Source organism: Amphiprion ocellaris, chromosome 14 (assembly GCF_022539595.1).
Source record: "Amphiprion ocellaris isolate individual 3 ecotype Okinawa chromosome 14, ASM2253959v1, whole genome shotgun sequence".
Classification (NCBI taxonomy): Eukaryota; Metazoa; Chordata; class Actinopteri; family Pomacentridae; genus Amphiprion; species Amphiprion ocellaris.
In genome coordinates, this window is record NC_072779.1 from 13482456 (window position 1) to 13498694 (window position 16239).

Sequence of the window (16239 nt, forward strand, 5' to 3'; positions counted from 1 at the left end):
TACCACCACCTAAACACTGCAGGACAAACAACCCCCTAGTCTCCATGGCAACAGCAGTCCTTGATGCCAGCTAAAACTAAAAACTAAACTAAAACTGCTCAGGAGTGGTCCGAGGAACACGACAGAGCAAAGCTGTTCACCTGGGTTCCACACTCCCCACATCCAGATCTGATTGAGCATCTGTGGGATGGTCCAGGATCAGCCTGGTCTAGGTAGGACCCACCCTGCAACCCACAGGATCCACAGAATCCACAGGATCCTCAGAGGTTCTGATGAACCACTGGGTCAGAGGAGTTTTAGCAGCATAAAGGGACCAACACAGTATTAGTCAGGTGGTCATAATGTTATACTGTTATATTGTCATGCTGATTATATGATCAGTAATATATGATCAGTTCATTCAGAAACTGTGGGGTTAAACCTAAAAACACAGACCTCAACAGCAGTTTGTTTCAAAGCAGAACACCAGCTGGTTTTCACTAAAGAAGCTTTCAAAGCAACAATTAAATGACAGTTTTGTTCTCATTAAGTTCAGAGTCAGGCAAAATAACGTATACAGACATCACGAAAAGAAAAACTTTTATAGATATTTCATTTGTAAAAGTACTTCTACACATATAGATACCTCTTTCTAAGTTTGATCAAATCACGATAACTCTCTGTCCTGTTGTATGTTTTCCCAACAGATGGCATTACCCTCATGAATGGAGCATCAACAAGTTACGTCTACAACACAACAGAAATGTCTGGAAGCCAGTAGCCACCACTTTGAGCACCTCTTGTAATTGTAGAGGGCAAAGATAACTTTTATTAATCTCGTGATGTCTGAATAAATTTGGTATTGAAATATTTATGCTAGTTTTTCTTTTCCTGATGTGTGTAAACATTATTTTGGCTGACTCTGTATAATGGGTTTCTGACAGGTCACCAGGCAACATCTTTTTATAATAATGACAAACATACCTGCATTCTACAGGAGTGATTTTCCTCATGTGCAGGTAAAGATGTGTGAGGAGCTTAGAGATGACAGGAGCAGGAGTCATCCTCACTAATTCAGCTTCCACCTAGAAACAGAAAGACCACAAACAAAAACACAGATATACTCTCAAACGTTCAACCTCACAGCCTCAAAATATCTGTTTAGGAAGTGTTGTGTTTCTAAATTCTGCTGAAAGCATTGACAGACATTCTCTTACAAGGTTGTGTAAAAAGCAGCCTGTCCTCTGAGCTACTGAGAAATTTTCCTGAACAAAGTTTCTACGTGTAAATCAGCTCAACAAAAACTAAAGCCTCAGTCAGAGATAACAGGTATCGCAAATTATAAAGAACTTTCTTTGTTAACTCAGACTTTCTGCTTCAACCTCACATAAAAAGGGGAGTTTAACTCATCAGGTGACTGAAAATGAACGGCTTGTGCAGTTCTAGATCCAAAAGTAGGATGTTTCAACTCATGTTTTACTACAAATACATACAGTAATAAATAAATACAATGGCTGGTTGTTAGTTTATTCACTATTAATGTCATTTTATATACTGGATTGAACTTGAGCAGTGGAAGAGAGAAGGAATTTAATGAAATTATGGAGATTCAGAGAGGTAATGTTGCGCAATGTTAAGTTAAGCGCAGTTTAATTCAAACCAGCTGAATGTTGAACTTCAGCGCAGCTCAACGGGTTTCAGTTAACCTTAAAGTAAAATAACTTTTTTAAAAGCTAAAATACACAGCAGAGAAATACAGGTTGAGAAGGTCATTCTAATAATGACGGACACCTGAGGCAGCAACTAACAGGTGTTCAGCGGTAAGTTAGCCACCTGTGTTAATTAGCCCGCTAGCTAACTTAGCCGCTTAGCTAGCTAACGCGTCCGGACCAACTGCTCAAACACAACAAAACACAACTCTTCACAAGTCGCTGACTTAACGTACAACAAAACAACGCTACTGGTTAGAAGTATTTATCTTCTTACCGTGTTTTACTCCAAAAACAAGGTCAACCGCAGTCAGAGATGCTACCAGACGTGCCGACCATACATATACATAGACTAGATACGCTAGCGTGCTGTCTTCTATATTATCTATGGTCTGACCAATCACTGCTCTCTGGCTCCGCCCTCTGAGAATCTTGTTGTCGTTTGGCTCCACACTTGCTGATGACCACTTCCGGTCTCAGAAAATGAAAAAACGGACATTTTTTCTGTCTCTTACTGATTTTACTTTCTTGTTATTCTAAATATAAAATGAAAATCAAAGCATTTTTAAAATTCGTATATCCCTTTTTGATCATGAAAAGGAGAAACGCCTTGTATTTCAATTTAAATTTTTGTATTTTAAAACGAAAATCAAATAACCACTCGTTTTCTGTTTTTCAATACCCGTTTCAGAACGGAAAATCCAATTACCAGATCCGTACACGGACCATTATGACACAGTCAATAATTCCATTTAAATTTGTACATTTAAATGCTATAATTGCTCTTATGTACTGTGTGTGTGCTCATTAGGGCAGTCGTGTTTTTAGACCCTCCTCCTGACACTCTCAGACTCTCATTGGTTGACCTAGTGGGGTTGGCATGGAAACACAGAATGAAGCATGCTAAATTAGGTTCTAAAGAGGCACATCGTTTCTAAAGAGGCACATCGTTTCTCCAGAGGCAGAAACAGACACAAACACATACAGACCATAGAAAGCCAGGGTGGCCTCAGTGCCTTGTGGGTGCTGTAATTTCTGTAACATATTTGGGGCAAGGGGCTGGCCTTAAAGATAAGAGAGACTGTGTGCAGGGAAGCACACAAACAGCCCATAAGCATAGGTACGCTAAGGCAGCTTATGCAATACAGCTCCAAAAGTTTCCTTCCAACATGTTCTGCACTCAAGGCTGTTATTTCTATCATTCAGCAACGTGAAAGACACATTGGAGGAAATCATGTGAATGGATTCGGACAAAAGGAATCATTCACTGAATATTCTCCTCTTTAAAAGCATAGGAGTCATATTCACACCAATATTTCCCAGTAATGAAGGGAATTCTGTAATTTATCCCTCTGCACCATGATGTGTCCTCTTAACCAGCCTGATTCCTGCTCTTACAGGCGTGTCTATAAGCCAATTTTTAAATGCCTAAATCCCAGATGACAGGTGTTACCGAGGAGCAGCCATGTGTTGTGTCAGAGCCTGAGGGAGACACTGTTCTTTTCTCAGGGAGATGGTGTTGCTGTCTTTAGCCTGTATCAGCACCTGATGTGGTGAAATCCTCGTGTTTTTCTCAGTGCAATTGGTGGTCCTCTCTTCTCAGCTTGCAGCCTCTGGCCTCATAAAGCAAACAGAGGTCTTTTTGTGTCACCTCTGCAGCCCATTTTAGTGAAACAAGAAAGAAACATTCACTCTTTGTTCTTTACTCCTTATTCCTAACACCAGACTCCTCTTAACTTTACCCCATGACTTAGATCAGCTTTAACCTCATGTTTTTTCTCTCATCACTAGTACCTTTTTATTGTGGATAGTCTTTATAATTCATTCAAGCCTTTGCTGTTAAAATAATTATCCGCCTGATCTCCTCTGCAGTGATTTTAAACTCATGATCCACTCAGTTGCAGGGGAAATTATACAGCAGATCCATTAGATGCATTTTACACTAAGAATAGCAGTGACACACATTCCGAACCCTTTTCCTGATAATAAGGTATGCATGTTAAGCGTTTCCCCTTGCAGCTGATTGGTCCGGCTCTACTGACATTCATGTGCTTACTATTCAGGTCAGTGAGCTTGGAGTGATGTTGGAATGATGCTTCTAAAAGGACAATCTGAGCCTCGGCTGTTGTAAGATGGTGAGCTCATGTGGGGATTAGTCAGTGAAAATATAAAAATGTTTTGTCATTCCGTTCACTCTCATATTTAACTGTTCCCTAATTGACAGAGTTATGTCATTTCACTCCGCATAATGTATTCCTTTCAAGAAGCAGTAAATTATTTATACATGCTGATATTTCCTGATCCGTTTGCAAACTGAAACAGTAGTTACACCAGGATACAATTCACAGCTTAAACAGATCTCATCTTGCTAAGTACTCATATTGTTTTATTGATTAAATAGGAAACAGAACAACATCGATGAGTCTCTGCACAGAGATACTGCTCTCATCTGAGTATAGCTGGGGTATGGATAAAGATGTGCCACTGTACGAGCTGGAGATCTCATCTCACCATCCTCTCTGTCTCGCTCAAATGTCCACAGTGCCATTCATAATGGCTGCTGTCCACAAAACCGCAGTCCCTCCATTAGTTCACAGTGAGATCTGACAATGTTACATATGAGTAGATGGACACACAGGCGCTGTACAGTTCAACATCATGTGCAAAAATTAATGGCACGATTTCTGCTACATACATCCATAGATAGGTGTGGAATGTAAATTTGGTTGTTGCATTAATTTATAGAGCTCTTGCGGTTCATCTCCTGACATAAATAAAAGGTAAAGGGACTGGTTATTATCAAAGAGACTTGCTGGAAAGAAAGACAAAAAAGACTTGACAGTTCCTACAAAAAGTGGGAGTAACAAAAGTTAAAAGTACTGTAAAAAAGACTGAATAAATTCTGAGAGTCTGTAGGAAAAGCACCCTTAAAAAGGCACTCGCCCATGTTGTGTGAATGTGACCGTGTTCCCAGGCGACCTTTTATCTTGCTTTTCCTTAGTTACGGATGCTGCTGTGTGCTCAGGTGTGACCCTGAACCTTTCCTGAGTGCATGTCCAGTTGGCCCAGTACCAAAGAGCCAGGCTTGTTGCTTCGGCTCCCCGTAGAGATGTTTTGTGCTTGAGTGCTGTCGCCCTCCTCGACTCTGATACTGTTGCTTGTGGTGTAAGTGAAGCCAAGAGATGACAGAGAGACACGAGCCAGAATTACAGTATAGAAATGTGAATTTAAAAAGAGTGGTGCTGGAAAAAAAAACTTACTGTCAGAGCCGTAGGATGTGTCATTAACTGATCCAGTCCATTGATTTATTTTCTCATCTGGGTGCTGCCGCCTGTACCTGCAGGTTTATTACCAACCCTGCGGACAGGGACCTTGGACACGGGTATCTTGGTGCGAGGGGCTTCTTTCTGAGGGATCTGGGAGGCAGTGTGAGATTGAGCGCCGTGCTTCACAGGGATCTTTGAGTCACGCGCTGAACTGGTGAGAACTTTCGGTGGTTGAATCTGCTGACTCTCCTCCTGCACGTGTTTTGAGGTGGGAACATTTGCCTCAACAGCGCTAATTTTATCTTTTCTCCCTGCATCATGTGAGTTGAAATGGGGCCTCTCTTCTTCCAGCACAGGAGTAGGTGGGTCCCTACTCGGTTCATCGTCAGCGTGTTGGTTGTCTCGGACAGGTAGCTTGGTCGCTCTGCCTCCACCAACTACAGGTATTTTGCTAAGCCCCGATGCCTTTACCTGGGGCATCTTCTTTTCTCGTGGGGGCTCACTGTGCAGTTCTTCTGTTTTTGATGACACAGCCTGAACTCTCTGTGCTCCCGTGATATTTGAACTAGCCAGGTGCCTGTCCACTGATGCCAATCCACTTCCCCTCAGCTTAGCAGAGGCCAGAGGTTCACTTGGACAAGGTGCAGGGGTCGAAGGAGGTGAAGTGACAGGGCAAGGGGCAGTTGTAGGTGCAGGATGGGCTTTGGGCTGAGAAACTGGTTCTTTTGATACAGATGTTGGGATACAAACAGGGGCAGGAGGGCCTGTAGTTACAGCAACTGGGATCTGAGCAGGGGCAGGAGGGGCTTTGGATACAGAAACTGGAATCTGAGCAGGAGCTGGAGGGGCCTTAGATTGAGGAATCTCCATTTGAGCAGGAGCAAGTGGTTCTTTAGATACAGAAAGTGGGACTTGAGCTGGGGCGGGAGGGGCTTTAGATACAGAAATTGGAATTTGAGCAGAGGCAGGAGAGGCTTTAGTTTGAGAAACATGCATTTGAGCAGGAGGAGGCAGATCTTTACATACAGAAACTGGGATTTGAGCAGGAGCAGGAGGGGCCTTAGGTTGAGAGAGTGTGATCTGATCCAAAACAGGAGGTGTTGGGGATGCTGTAGAGGCAACAGCATTAGAGGTGGGGCCTGAAATTGGTGTGGGAGTTGGGGGCATCTTATCTATAGAGACTGGTGCAGGAGAGGGTGTAGCTGCAGGAAGAAACTTATCTAAAGAAGTTGAGGATGGAGTTGGGACAGATGCAGGGGAGGGTTGGGTTTTAGAGGCAGTTAAGGTAGAGGAAGAACATACATCTGGAGCTTTTACAGGCAGGGGAGGGGTTTTATTTAGGTCCACTGGGGTAGAGCTGGGTGCAGGCTTAGAAAGGGATACTGAGTCTGCAGTTGTAATTGATGTGGGAGCTGTTGTCATCTTGGAGAGAATAACCGGTGTAGGAGAAGGTTTGGTTGTAACTGTACAGGGTGTTGATACTGTCACTGGGGCTTTAAACTCTCCTGCAGTCGAACTTAAGAAGGGTTTGTAGGAAGTTGATGTTTGCAAGTTTAAACTGCTGTCGGAATCCAATTTAACAGTTGAAGGTTGGGTAATGGCAGCAGGGATGGGAGGGGTATGGGCTACTGGTGAAGGTTTAGCAGACACAGGAGGTAAAGTAGCTACAGGACTAGGTTTACTTACGGAAGAAATCATTTGAGGAGGTTCTGCAATCTCTGAAGCCAGTTTGCTAGCTGTAGAGGTAAAAGTTGGACTGGCTGAAGGAGCCTTTACTACAGTGGCCGGGGTGTTCGGAGGAGCCATAGTAGCTGTAGAGGTGGAGCTCGTTGTTGATTTAACTGTCGTCAAATGGGAAGACGTTGGAGCTGAAAGGCTTGCTAATGTTACAGGAGTGGTTGAGGGTTTTGTTACAGTGGGTGCAGGAGTTGATTTAATTTTAATGGTGGTAGAAGACTCAGTGGCTGCAGTAGAGTCTGTGCTCAGTTTGACTGAGGGAGTAGTCAAAGTGGAAGATTTGGTGAAAGTTGTGATGATGGTGCTCGGCTTGGAAATGGGAGACGAGGTTGAAGTTGTCTTTGTCAGAGAAGCGAAGGATTGGGTCGAAGCTGTTGTGGGGACGGTTACAGGAGAAGGCTTTGCTGTGGCAGCAGTGCTGACAGACGTAGAAGTCAGTGGAGAGGAGATGGTGGGTGTGGAGAAGAGAGATGTGGATGATAACGTGACTTCACTGAACACGGGACTGCTGATAGCACTGCTGGCTTTCCCCCACTCTGCCTCCACATCAGCCATAATGTCTCCACCCCCTGTGATTGAGTCAAAGGTCAGGAGAGAGGAGATGTCTGCCAGCAGGCAGCTCAAGCTCGTATCACCAGGGACCATTGGTGGTTCAGAGGTGGGCGAAGGCGGCACATGCTCATTAGTTTTACTCACTGTTGTCACTTGGGGAGTCTTTGACGGGGACGTTGCTGCACTGTCTGGTGTTGCTAAACTCTTGCTGGGCTCATAGCTCTCAGTCTCAGGGCTGTCCAGAGAGCGAGGCTGGGATTTGGGTGTGAGGGTGAGGTCCTCTTTGATGATCTCCACACTGTTGGCTCGGGATGACATGAGCAGTGGGCTCGGAGGGGCTTCCTCCTTGTCCTCCTTATCCTTTGATCTGAACTTAACATTGCTGAAGAGACCCTTCAGCCCACGACGCTGTCTCCCCGTCGGCTGGGACACAGTTTGGACTCGGCGGTCCCCCACTCCTCTTCGGCCGCCCCTCAGCAGTGACAAGAAGCTGAGGGATTTGGCCGAGCTGGCTGAAGAAATGGAGGTGCGAGCATGAGCAGCAGCCAGAACGCCATCTTCGCCAAGTGGTTCCTCATCCGCCTGCTCCCTCTCTCCTTCACTCAGCTCCTGTCCCTTTTCCTTGTCTGCCTCCTGCTCTGAATCTGGTGCAAGGGTCTCTGATAATCCATCAAGCGTATTGCTCCTGATAACAGGTGACTTGTTGTTTCCATCCGCTTTGCTTCGAATAGAAAAGATGTTACCTGGCTTGCGTTTGCCGAACAGCTTGAATCCTTTTCTGATTTTTCCACTTGGCTGAGATTCACAAGGCGGGGGGTCCGTGTTCTCCGTTTGTACATCCATCTTCTCTCTGTTTCCCCCCTTTTCTTTGTATCCTTAACCCTGCTGCAGTTCTTATTCCTCAGCCAGTGTATGGAGCATTTATATCCAGACCTTTATCTCCGTTTGCAGCCTCAGTCTACCTCTGCTGCTCTCAGCGTGTTTCTTTATCACTCGTCTGTATCCCTCCCTCCGTCTATCTTTCCCATCCAGCCCTTTCTCCTCTATTTCTCCCTTGAAAGCCCCTCCCCTTTGCCTCGTTTTTTTGTCTGGCTGCTCTCCCCGGTTACCGTAGCAACAGAGGAGCTAAGCAGCTTTCGTCAGCAATGCAGAGCCAGGGGCTGTCATCAACCCACCCTGAACGCAGCTTTCTCTTCCTCCCTGTCTGATGACTCTGTTTACATAAACAGCAAAAACAAATGCTCCATTAATAGGGCCAAATACTGAATTCTGAATGATCTGGCTTTACATAAACATCTCATCCAGATTAATGCAGTTTACCTCTATATGCAGCCTGATGCTCATGGAACGGATTTGCCATCGTTCTAAATGAACTAGTCTTTATCGCATCTGTTGTATTCAAGCATCATACAGTAACTCACTGAACTCTGTTAACAGTTTTATTAAATTCCTATTTATCAGTAGTTATTATGGTAAAGTGCAATTTTTTTCTATATACATGTTTAAGTTTGGGAGATAATTAGAATATTGACCTATATGCCTAAATACAGTATGTTCCTCTTTCATTCTCCACCTATCTACTGTCCTGCTAATTTCAAGAAGTAAAATTGCAAAGCACAAAAAAACTAATACAAAAACTTAATGTGAAGTGTAAATGTTGGTGCATCTATTCTAAGATCAACTTTAAAGTGATCCTGTGACCTTTTGAGCATCTAAACAGAGTCAACAACAGTCGTGAGAAAAAAAAATCTTTTAGAATTGTTACATAATTGTCAGTGAATGAATGGATTTCATTTAAGTGGTGGAAACGAGGAGAAAAAAAATCTGTGAACTGTTTGGAGCAACTGCCAATACAGCACTAATTTCCTTTATATAATATCTGTGTGGCCCCCCTGAATAAAATGTGAATACACGTTTCTTTTGATGTATAAATAATGTGAAATAAAGAGATGAGGCGACTGTTGTTTTTTAATGGCCAGGATAGTGATTTATGCTTTGTGGTGGTACATGTGTGGCCTCTTGTGGTTGCGTCAGAAACAGCATGTGGCTCTGCTTTTTCAAAATGCGCACCAAGTCTGAAAATAAAGCTGCTGTCTCATCCACATGCATTCCCTGGCCCAAATAAGTCTGTGTGCAAGTAGGTCAGCCATCTTTGAATAAATCTGGCTATTTTTCCAGACTGTGTTCAGACACAGAAAAGGGTTTGAAGACAGAATCTTCAAAAAGTGTCTGAAGAAAATGTTTCTCGAAGTGTTTTTAAAGAGGGGAAGCAGGAATGGACAAACATATGATCTGCAGTACAAAATAAATTGAAACTACATTATAAAATTACCTCCCTAAAAAACACAGTAAAGGTGCTTTTAATTAAATGTTTTATGTTTAGAATTTTATCCCTAGTATACATAAATACCTGCAGCACAGGTACTGTGATGAAAACATGCAATAATAACAAAATACTGTATTAGTATTTATTTCCCCCTTTACTACAAAAAAATACATTCGATGTCATTGCAGATCATTTCAACATTGACATTTCTAGGTGTATCTCAAGCACATACACAGATACATTAATAAAAATAAATAGATGTTTTTAATTACCCCTCTGTAAGGAAATGTAATCCTGCCACCCTGTTACCCTCTGTATGACTTTGTCCCAGTATGACAAAGTATATATACAGTATGATGATACATTTCTCTGTATATTGCGTATTTTGTAGATTTCAGCCTGAAATAATAAAACAAATACACATAGCTGCAGTCTTGTAGACACTTAAACGAGAAACAAATGGGGTCATGTTAATGAGTGAGCTTTAGAGGAGCAGGTTGACCGAGACTCAGTGTGTTCAGTATTCAGCAATCTGGTAGTGGCTCTATATTACTGCATATCTAACTAGAAAAACAACTAAATCAAAAAAGAACCAAAAAAAAACAAAAACAAAAACAAAATCTGATCTTTCTTACATCTACTGTCTATCAAATAGAGTTTGCTCGTTTGTGCAAATTATGAGATATGATGACATTTTTGCCACCTCCACTAGAAAATAAGGTTTTAAGTGGAATACAAAAACAGGTAAATAATTCCAGAATTAATGTCCCTGTGGACTATTATTTGGACTGAAAGTAGTAATTTTGATGAACCAAGTTTTGCCATCTGGGGGATACAGTTATGAGCAAATATCAGTATGTTAAATATGGAAACTACAAAGAAATAAGGCTGAAAGTCACATAGTCTTTGGAGCCTTACACTTAAATGACGCAATGAGGTAAAGTATTATATGGAACTGAAGTTTGACTTTTTGTTGAACTCCTAACTTAGATAATCCTACACAGCAGTGTTTTTTTTGTTGTTGTGCCATCTTCCTTTTTAGACATCATGCTCCACAAGAGCAGTCTGCCAGTCTGCCACTTTGCCGTTCAAGTTGTTGTCATGCGTCTCAGAGGGAAGTGTGTCATATGGGCGACGGTACAAAAAACGATTGACCAGAGTGATGATGAACATCTCCATGATCATCATCTGCTGACTGAGCACTGCAGGACAGACACACAGAGGAAAATTTAAAAATGAATATATCATTTGACACACCAGCAGCAGATGATGAAAGACATTCAGAATGTTTCTTACTGGATCCACGAGCCTGAGACGACAAAGGAGGGGCACAGGCGATGGTTCCATCCAAAGCCAGGATGTTAATGATTGACGTCTGCAGCTGACTCAATACAAGTATAAGCTGAGGAGAAAATCAATCATTGATCAGTTACTTACCGTATGTACTCTATATATAGTGAGGATTTACAGTACACAGTTATGTCCCTTAATTAGAGTTACGCCCTATGTTCCTGAGTGAGTAGCCTTGTAAATTCAGTTACAGATTTACTTTAATGTTCAGAAGGATTAACGGTTTGGGACCATATTAACATAAATCCTGATGTTATTTATGTGTGACATTTTATCTTCGGCTTCACTGAATAGGAATATAAACTTAATTGTGTGGTAAAACCAGCATTTTGATGCAGAGGAGTAAAAGAAATTTGCAATTCATTATTAAAGTTTTGGCAACTTATAAACTTAAAATTCTACACAAAGCAGCTGATGTTTTTGTTTGTTTTTTTTAATCCATAGTATCATGAAAGCCCTGCCATATATGGTGTCGGAGGTGTTGACTCACTTGGTACATGGCATATTTGGGTATAATGTTAAGGCTGCGTAGAAGGCTGTTAGTGTTCATGAAGACGATGGCAACGGGCCAAAGAGAGGTGATGGTGAGGACGCCAATGAACGGGTTAATCCAAATGGCTGTTCCAGTGATCTCTAGCTGCAAAAGACAAAGAAATAGTTAAATTTAATGCTATGGCTATTTACACTCATTATGATAAAATATGAAGAGAAGCATTTCAGACACTTACATCAGAAAGATCAAAGTATCCATTCGTCCACAGTATTACAGAGATGACAGAAAGCACAGTTTTTAGGATTGCATACTGTAGAGCACCTATCTTCAGCAGGAAGAGCATTCCCCTGAATAGTACCAAACCACAGACAGTTCAGTATTATGAATATGTACTGCCAAATCACAATGTGCAGTCAGTACAGAGAGACATAGAAAGATTATATCATTTATATCCCTGGGATTAAATTAATAAAAAAAACTATTCTCAGTTTAGAAAGAGTAGCAGCAAAGAACACAGAATTGAGATATTAGAGCCAGAAGAGTAATACCCAGACTGTAATAAAAACTCTACACATACCGTGACATGGGTACTCGGGGTAAACAGACGCAGCAGCAGCAGCAGGGTCCCGTGCTGATTTTAAAGGGTGTACCAGAAAACCGCTCCAGAAAAGCACTACTGCCCCCCAACTCCTGGACCAGCAGGATCAACACCTTGTACACCACGACTGCAAAATAACTACAGACAGAAAGAACTTTAGGCCCTATTAGCGAATGCAAATACACAAGAAATCCTGTTCATAGGGTGCTGAACTTAATTTTCAGTTTGTGATATTTTAGTTAAGTCTGTTTGCAGTGTACATGTGACAACAACCTGTTGTGACATGTATTTACTACAAATACACACAACTGCTCTGCATGGAATTTACTACTGTAGGTGGAAAAATTTTATTTAAAAAAAATCCTGCATTTTATTTACAATCAAATTTAAAAAGTGAGTACACTGCAGAATATCTTTTTCCTCTGAACATTTGAAAAAGGTGATAATGTCAAACAACTGTCACATAAAATTAACATTTTGCTGTCAGTCTCATGAAAAAAGTAAATAGACTTATCACACTTCCAGGGAATTTTATTCAAACCTTTGACCTTTAGTGTTTGGTGTTTTTTTTGCTATTAAAGTTTATCATGCCAGATTCTGAAGAGCTTTATGAGGCCTTCAGCAAACAACAGTCTGAACTGGCCGTCTAAGGTCTTGGCATAGCATTTCAATTGGATTCAAGTCCGGACTTTTGAGCCGCTCAGAGGTGGACTTGCTTGTGTGCTTTGGGTCTTTATCATGCTGCAGAACCCATTTGTGCTTGAGCTTTAGGTCATGAACTGATGAGTGGATATTCTCCAGGAGGATTTTTTGATGAAGAAAAGAATTCATGGCTCCATCAATTATGAGACATCATCCAGGTCTTTGGAATGTGACTTTGTAACCATTTCCAGACTGATAAATGTCAATAACTTTGTTTTCTGTTCTTGAATTTCTTCAGAACATAGTATTGTACTGCTTTTTGAGACCCTTTAGCTACATCAAAAAGCCAGACAGGTTCTATTTAGTGATGTTTTGGTTCAACAAGTCTGGCAGTATGTATCATATGTGAGTGTGGCTGGTGAAATTGAACCAAACTGCTGGGGGCAATTACTTTTTCACATAGGATAGCTTTCTAGTTATTGATTCCGTTGAATTCTGCTTCATTGCAGAGTCCTTGAAGATAATGTGAGGCCATTTGTTCAGGAGATAAAGTTTAACTGGAAGTGGAACTTTCAACAGGATAACAATCTTGAGCACACAGCGGAGCCACTAAGAAATGATTTAAAAGTGGAGTTACGGAATGGCCAAGATAAAGCTCAGATCTGAAGCCCAATGAAATGTTGTCAGGGCATAAAAATGGGCAGAGCATGCAAGAAAATTCTTACACATTTTGCAGCTGAATTAAATGCTTCTGGTTAAAAATTTCAACAAACCAATGGTCAGAGACTAGTGGACAAATATAGAAAATGACAGCAAGAAGTGATTCTTATTACATTCACCCCCAGGTGTCAAAGTATAACACAGTGTACCACATTATCCGTACCTAGTAAATAAATGATCAAAAAGCCGATTTTCCACATGGTTGGGTTTGCATAATCTTTATGAATAAGTAGTGTTCCCAAGCAGTGTTTTCTTGTTAAAATGTACTACTGTACAAACGTTTAGGGTCACCATGACAATTTCGTGTTTTCCATGAAAACTCACACTTTTATTCATGTGCTAACATAACCGCACAAGGATTTTCTAATCATCAATTAGCCTTTCAACACCATTAGCTAACACAATGTAGCATTAGAACACAGGAGTGATGGTTGCTGGAAATGTTCCTCTGTACCCCTATGTAGATATTCCATTAAAAATCAGTAATTTCCAGCTAGAATAGTCATTTACCACATGAACAATGTCTAGACCGTATTTCTGATTAATTTAATGGTATCTTCATTTAAAAAAATGGTTTTCTTTCAAAAATAAGGACATCTCTAAGTGACCACAAACTTTTGAATGATAGAGCATATATATATATATATATATATATATATATATATATATATATATTTTTTTTTTTTTTTTTTTTTTTAAATTTATTTTTTTTTAAAAATTTATTTATTTATTTATTTTTTAAAACAAGTGTTCTCAAGTTTTGGTGGTCGTTTTTTAAATCTATTTATTTTGTCTTTTAAATAATGCTATCTGCAAACAGTTTGACAGGCTCCAGGCCTATTGACAGTGACCATCCTGTGACCAGCTGTGTCAGAGGCCACTGATAAAAAGATAAATAATTTAGATAACAGTAGAGGGGGAGCTCACTGCAAAGTCGATCACACAGTAGCTTTAAGATAACATACTTGAAGTCGTTGTTGGGCAAAAGAAGAAAAGGAAGCAAATGCAGATAAGAGAGAACATAGAGAAATACCAATTATTTTCTCAGAATTCAAAATCTTTAAAATGACAACCTATCTCGTCATCATTTACTCTAGAATGTGGACAAAACCCTTTTTGGAGATATCAGTGAAATAAACCATGCAATGTATGTAAAATAATTTTCTTGTGCACTGATGTAAGTGTAGCTGAGAGAAAACGTACCAGTTCGACGCCATGTCTGTGATCATGACTGCTCTGGGGATCCACATCCCAAAGCATGCCATGGTGGCGATGACCTGAAACAGAATACAAACATCCAACCACAACATCAGCAGTGCTTTAAGAATAATATTAATATAGCTGTTTAGCTATAATATGTTTCCTTTTCTCTATTTCAGTCAGATTTCTGGTTGTATTTCAAAGAACCTTGTATCAAAGCACTTGAGAATTGATCATTGTGTGTCTGTTTAGTTTGAGAATCAGTAGCATATTATAAAGTGTGATCAGGCCTGAATGCTTACTGGTGCTGCACCGCTGATCCAGATGATGGTCGTCTTCTTGGGGTACGACACTTTTTTATAAATATAGACACATTGTTCCAGGTATAGCAGCAGGGAGACACTGGACATGAAGGTAAGCATGGCGTACAGGCACAATCCAAACGTATCTAGGTCTGATTTAAAACAAAAAGAGATGAGACAGAGACAGAGGATTAGATTATATAACAGCATATTACAGACAGAAAAACACACAGCAGCAACACAGATGAGGTGGTCTTCATTGGAAAACATAAATCAAATGAAGCAGGAATGCAGCTTTTTTTTATTAAAAAAAAGCCTCTCATCAGAGAACAACATGAATATTGAATATAAGTTTTTTTTTGTCACTCTGACTCCTCCACTAGTAGATACAACCACGTTCAGTACAATTAAATGATTCATACTCCCTTTGTGGGATATTGTTCAAAGAATCAAACAAGAAACCAAGACTTTCAGACTCGCTCAGGACATTTGTAAGTGTAACTGTAAATGCCATTTGCTGTTACTGGTTGATAAGGAAACACTATCAGCAAGTATCTAGTAGTAATGATGGCCACTTACACTTTAGCATGTCAGCTGCCAGTGGAGGCTCTTGTAAACAAGCCGGATCGATGGTGCCGTTCAGGGATTCCTCCATGGCAAGCAGATATTCCTCTTGAAAAATTCCCAAAAAGATTGAAATTTATAAAGAAATAGCCAGTAACAGGTTGTAGTTGTAAAAGTCTACCAAAACAGTCTTTACATTGCAATGTCTGGCAGTTGATTTTAGCAGCAGATCTGGCAGCGAGCGAGCTGTACACCTTAAGAGTCTTTAACACAGTAAGAGTGTAATGACACTGCTTGCAAGTTTATGGGCCGAGGCTGTCACTCATTCATTCACAGACCTCAGAAAAAGTAATTAAAAAAACAAACACCAAGGTCAGAGTTGAAATTGAAGGAGTGAGACTTAATGAGCATGCCAACAGACATGAACTTTGACAGGGTGTGATGTTTCCTTCCTAGTAAATCTGAAAAGCTCAAGATAAAGAGGATTCCTTCATGCTTGAACTGTGAGAGATGTTTTGTAATTCGGCTCCATTAAATTACAATTTTGTTCAAAGTGACTTGCAAAAAGGCCCAAAAGTGAGAGTGTGTCCCAGTTTGGTGTTCAGAATTTGGCTCAGGAATTGTTTGGATTTGTTGATGATATTAGTTTGCTGTCAGCATCAGTTTCAGCTAAAGTCAGATGTGTGGTCCAGAAACTTGTGGTTGGATGCAAAAGCATTTTATTCAGGTTAAACTCAAAGTAAGACATGTAACTGTCTTTCCAACACACTTTTTAAAAAAATGAATGTTTTAAACATTTTA

At 40.7% G+C, this 16239-nt stretch overlaps 2 protein-coding genes across 2 annotated transcripts; both read right to left on the reverse strand.

The window, feature by feature from the left end:
- Positions 1-4048: 4048 nt before the first annotated feature.
- si:ch211-244c8.4 (APC membrane recruitment protein 2) lies at positions 4049-8279 on the reverse strand. Its single transcript, XM_023278151.3, has 2 exons — positions 4949-8279; positions 4049-4845 (listed from the first exon to the last, which is right to left on the reverse strand). The coding sequence occupies exon 1, from the start codon at positions 8084-8086 to the stop codon at positions 4994-4996; it is 3093 nt and encodes a 1030-aa protein (XP_023133919.2). The 5' UTR covers positions 8087-8279; the 3' UTR covers positions 4049-4845; positions 4949-4993.
- Positions 8280-9598: 1319 nt separating this feature from the next.
- LOC111573821 (organic solute transporter subunit alpha-like) lies at positions 9599-15748 on the reverse strand. Its single transcript, XM_023278153.3, has 8 exons — positions 15454-15748; positions 14875-15026; positions 14576-14649; positions 11990-12148; positions 11648-11759; positions 11410-11556; positions 10866-10971; positions 9599-10771 (listed from the first exon to the last, which is right to left on the reverse strand). The coding sequence occupies exons 1-8, from the start codon at positions 15527-15529 to the stop codon at positions 10608-10610; spliced, it is 990 nt and encodes a 329-aa protein (XP_023133921.1). The 5' UTR covers positions 15530-15748; the 3' UTR covers positions 9599-10607.
- Between the last annotated feature and the right edge of the window lie 491 nt (positions 15749-16239).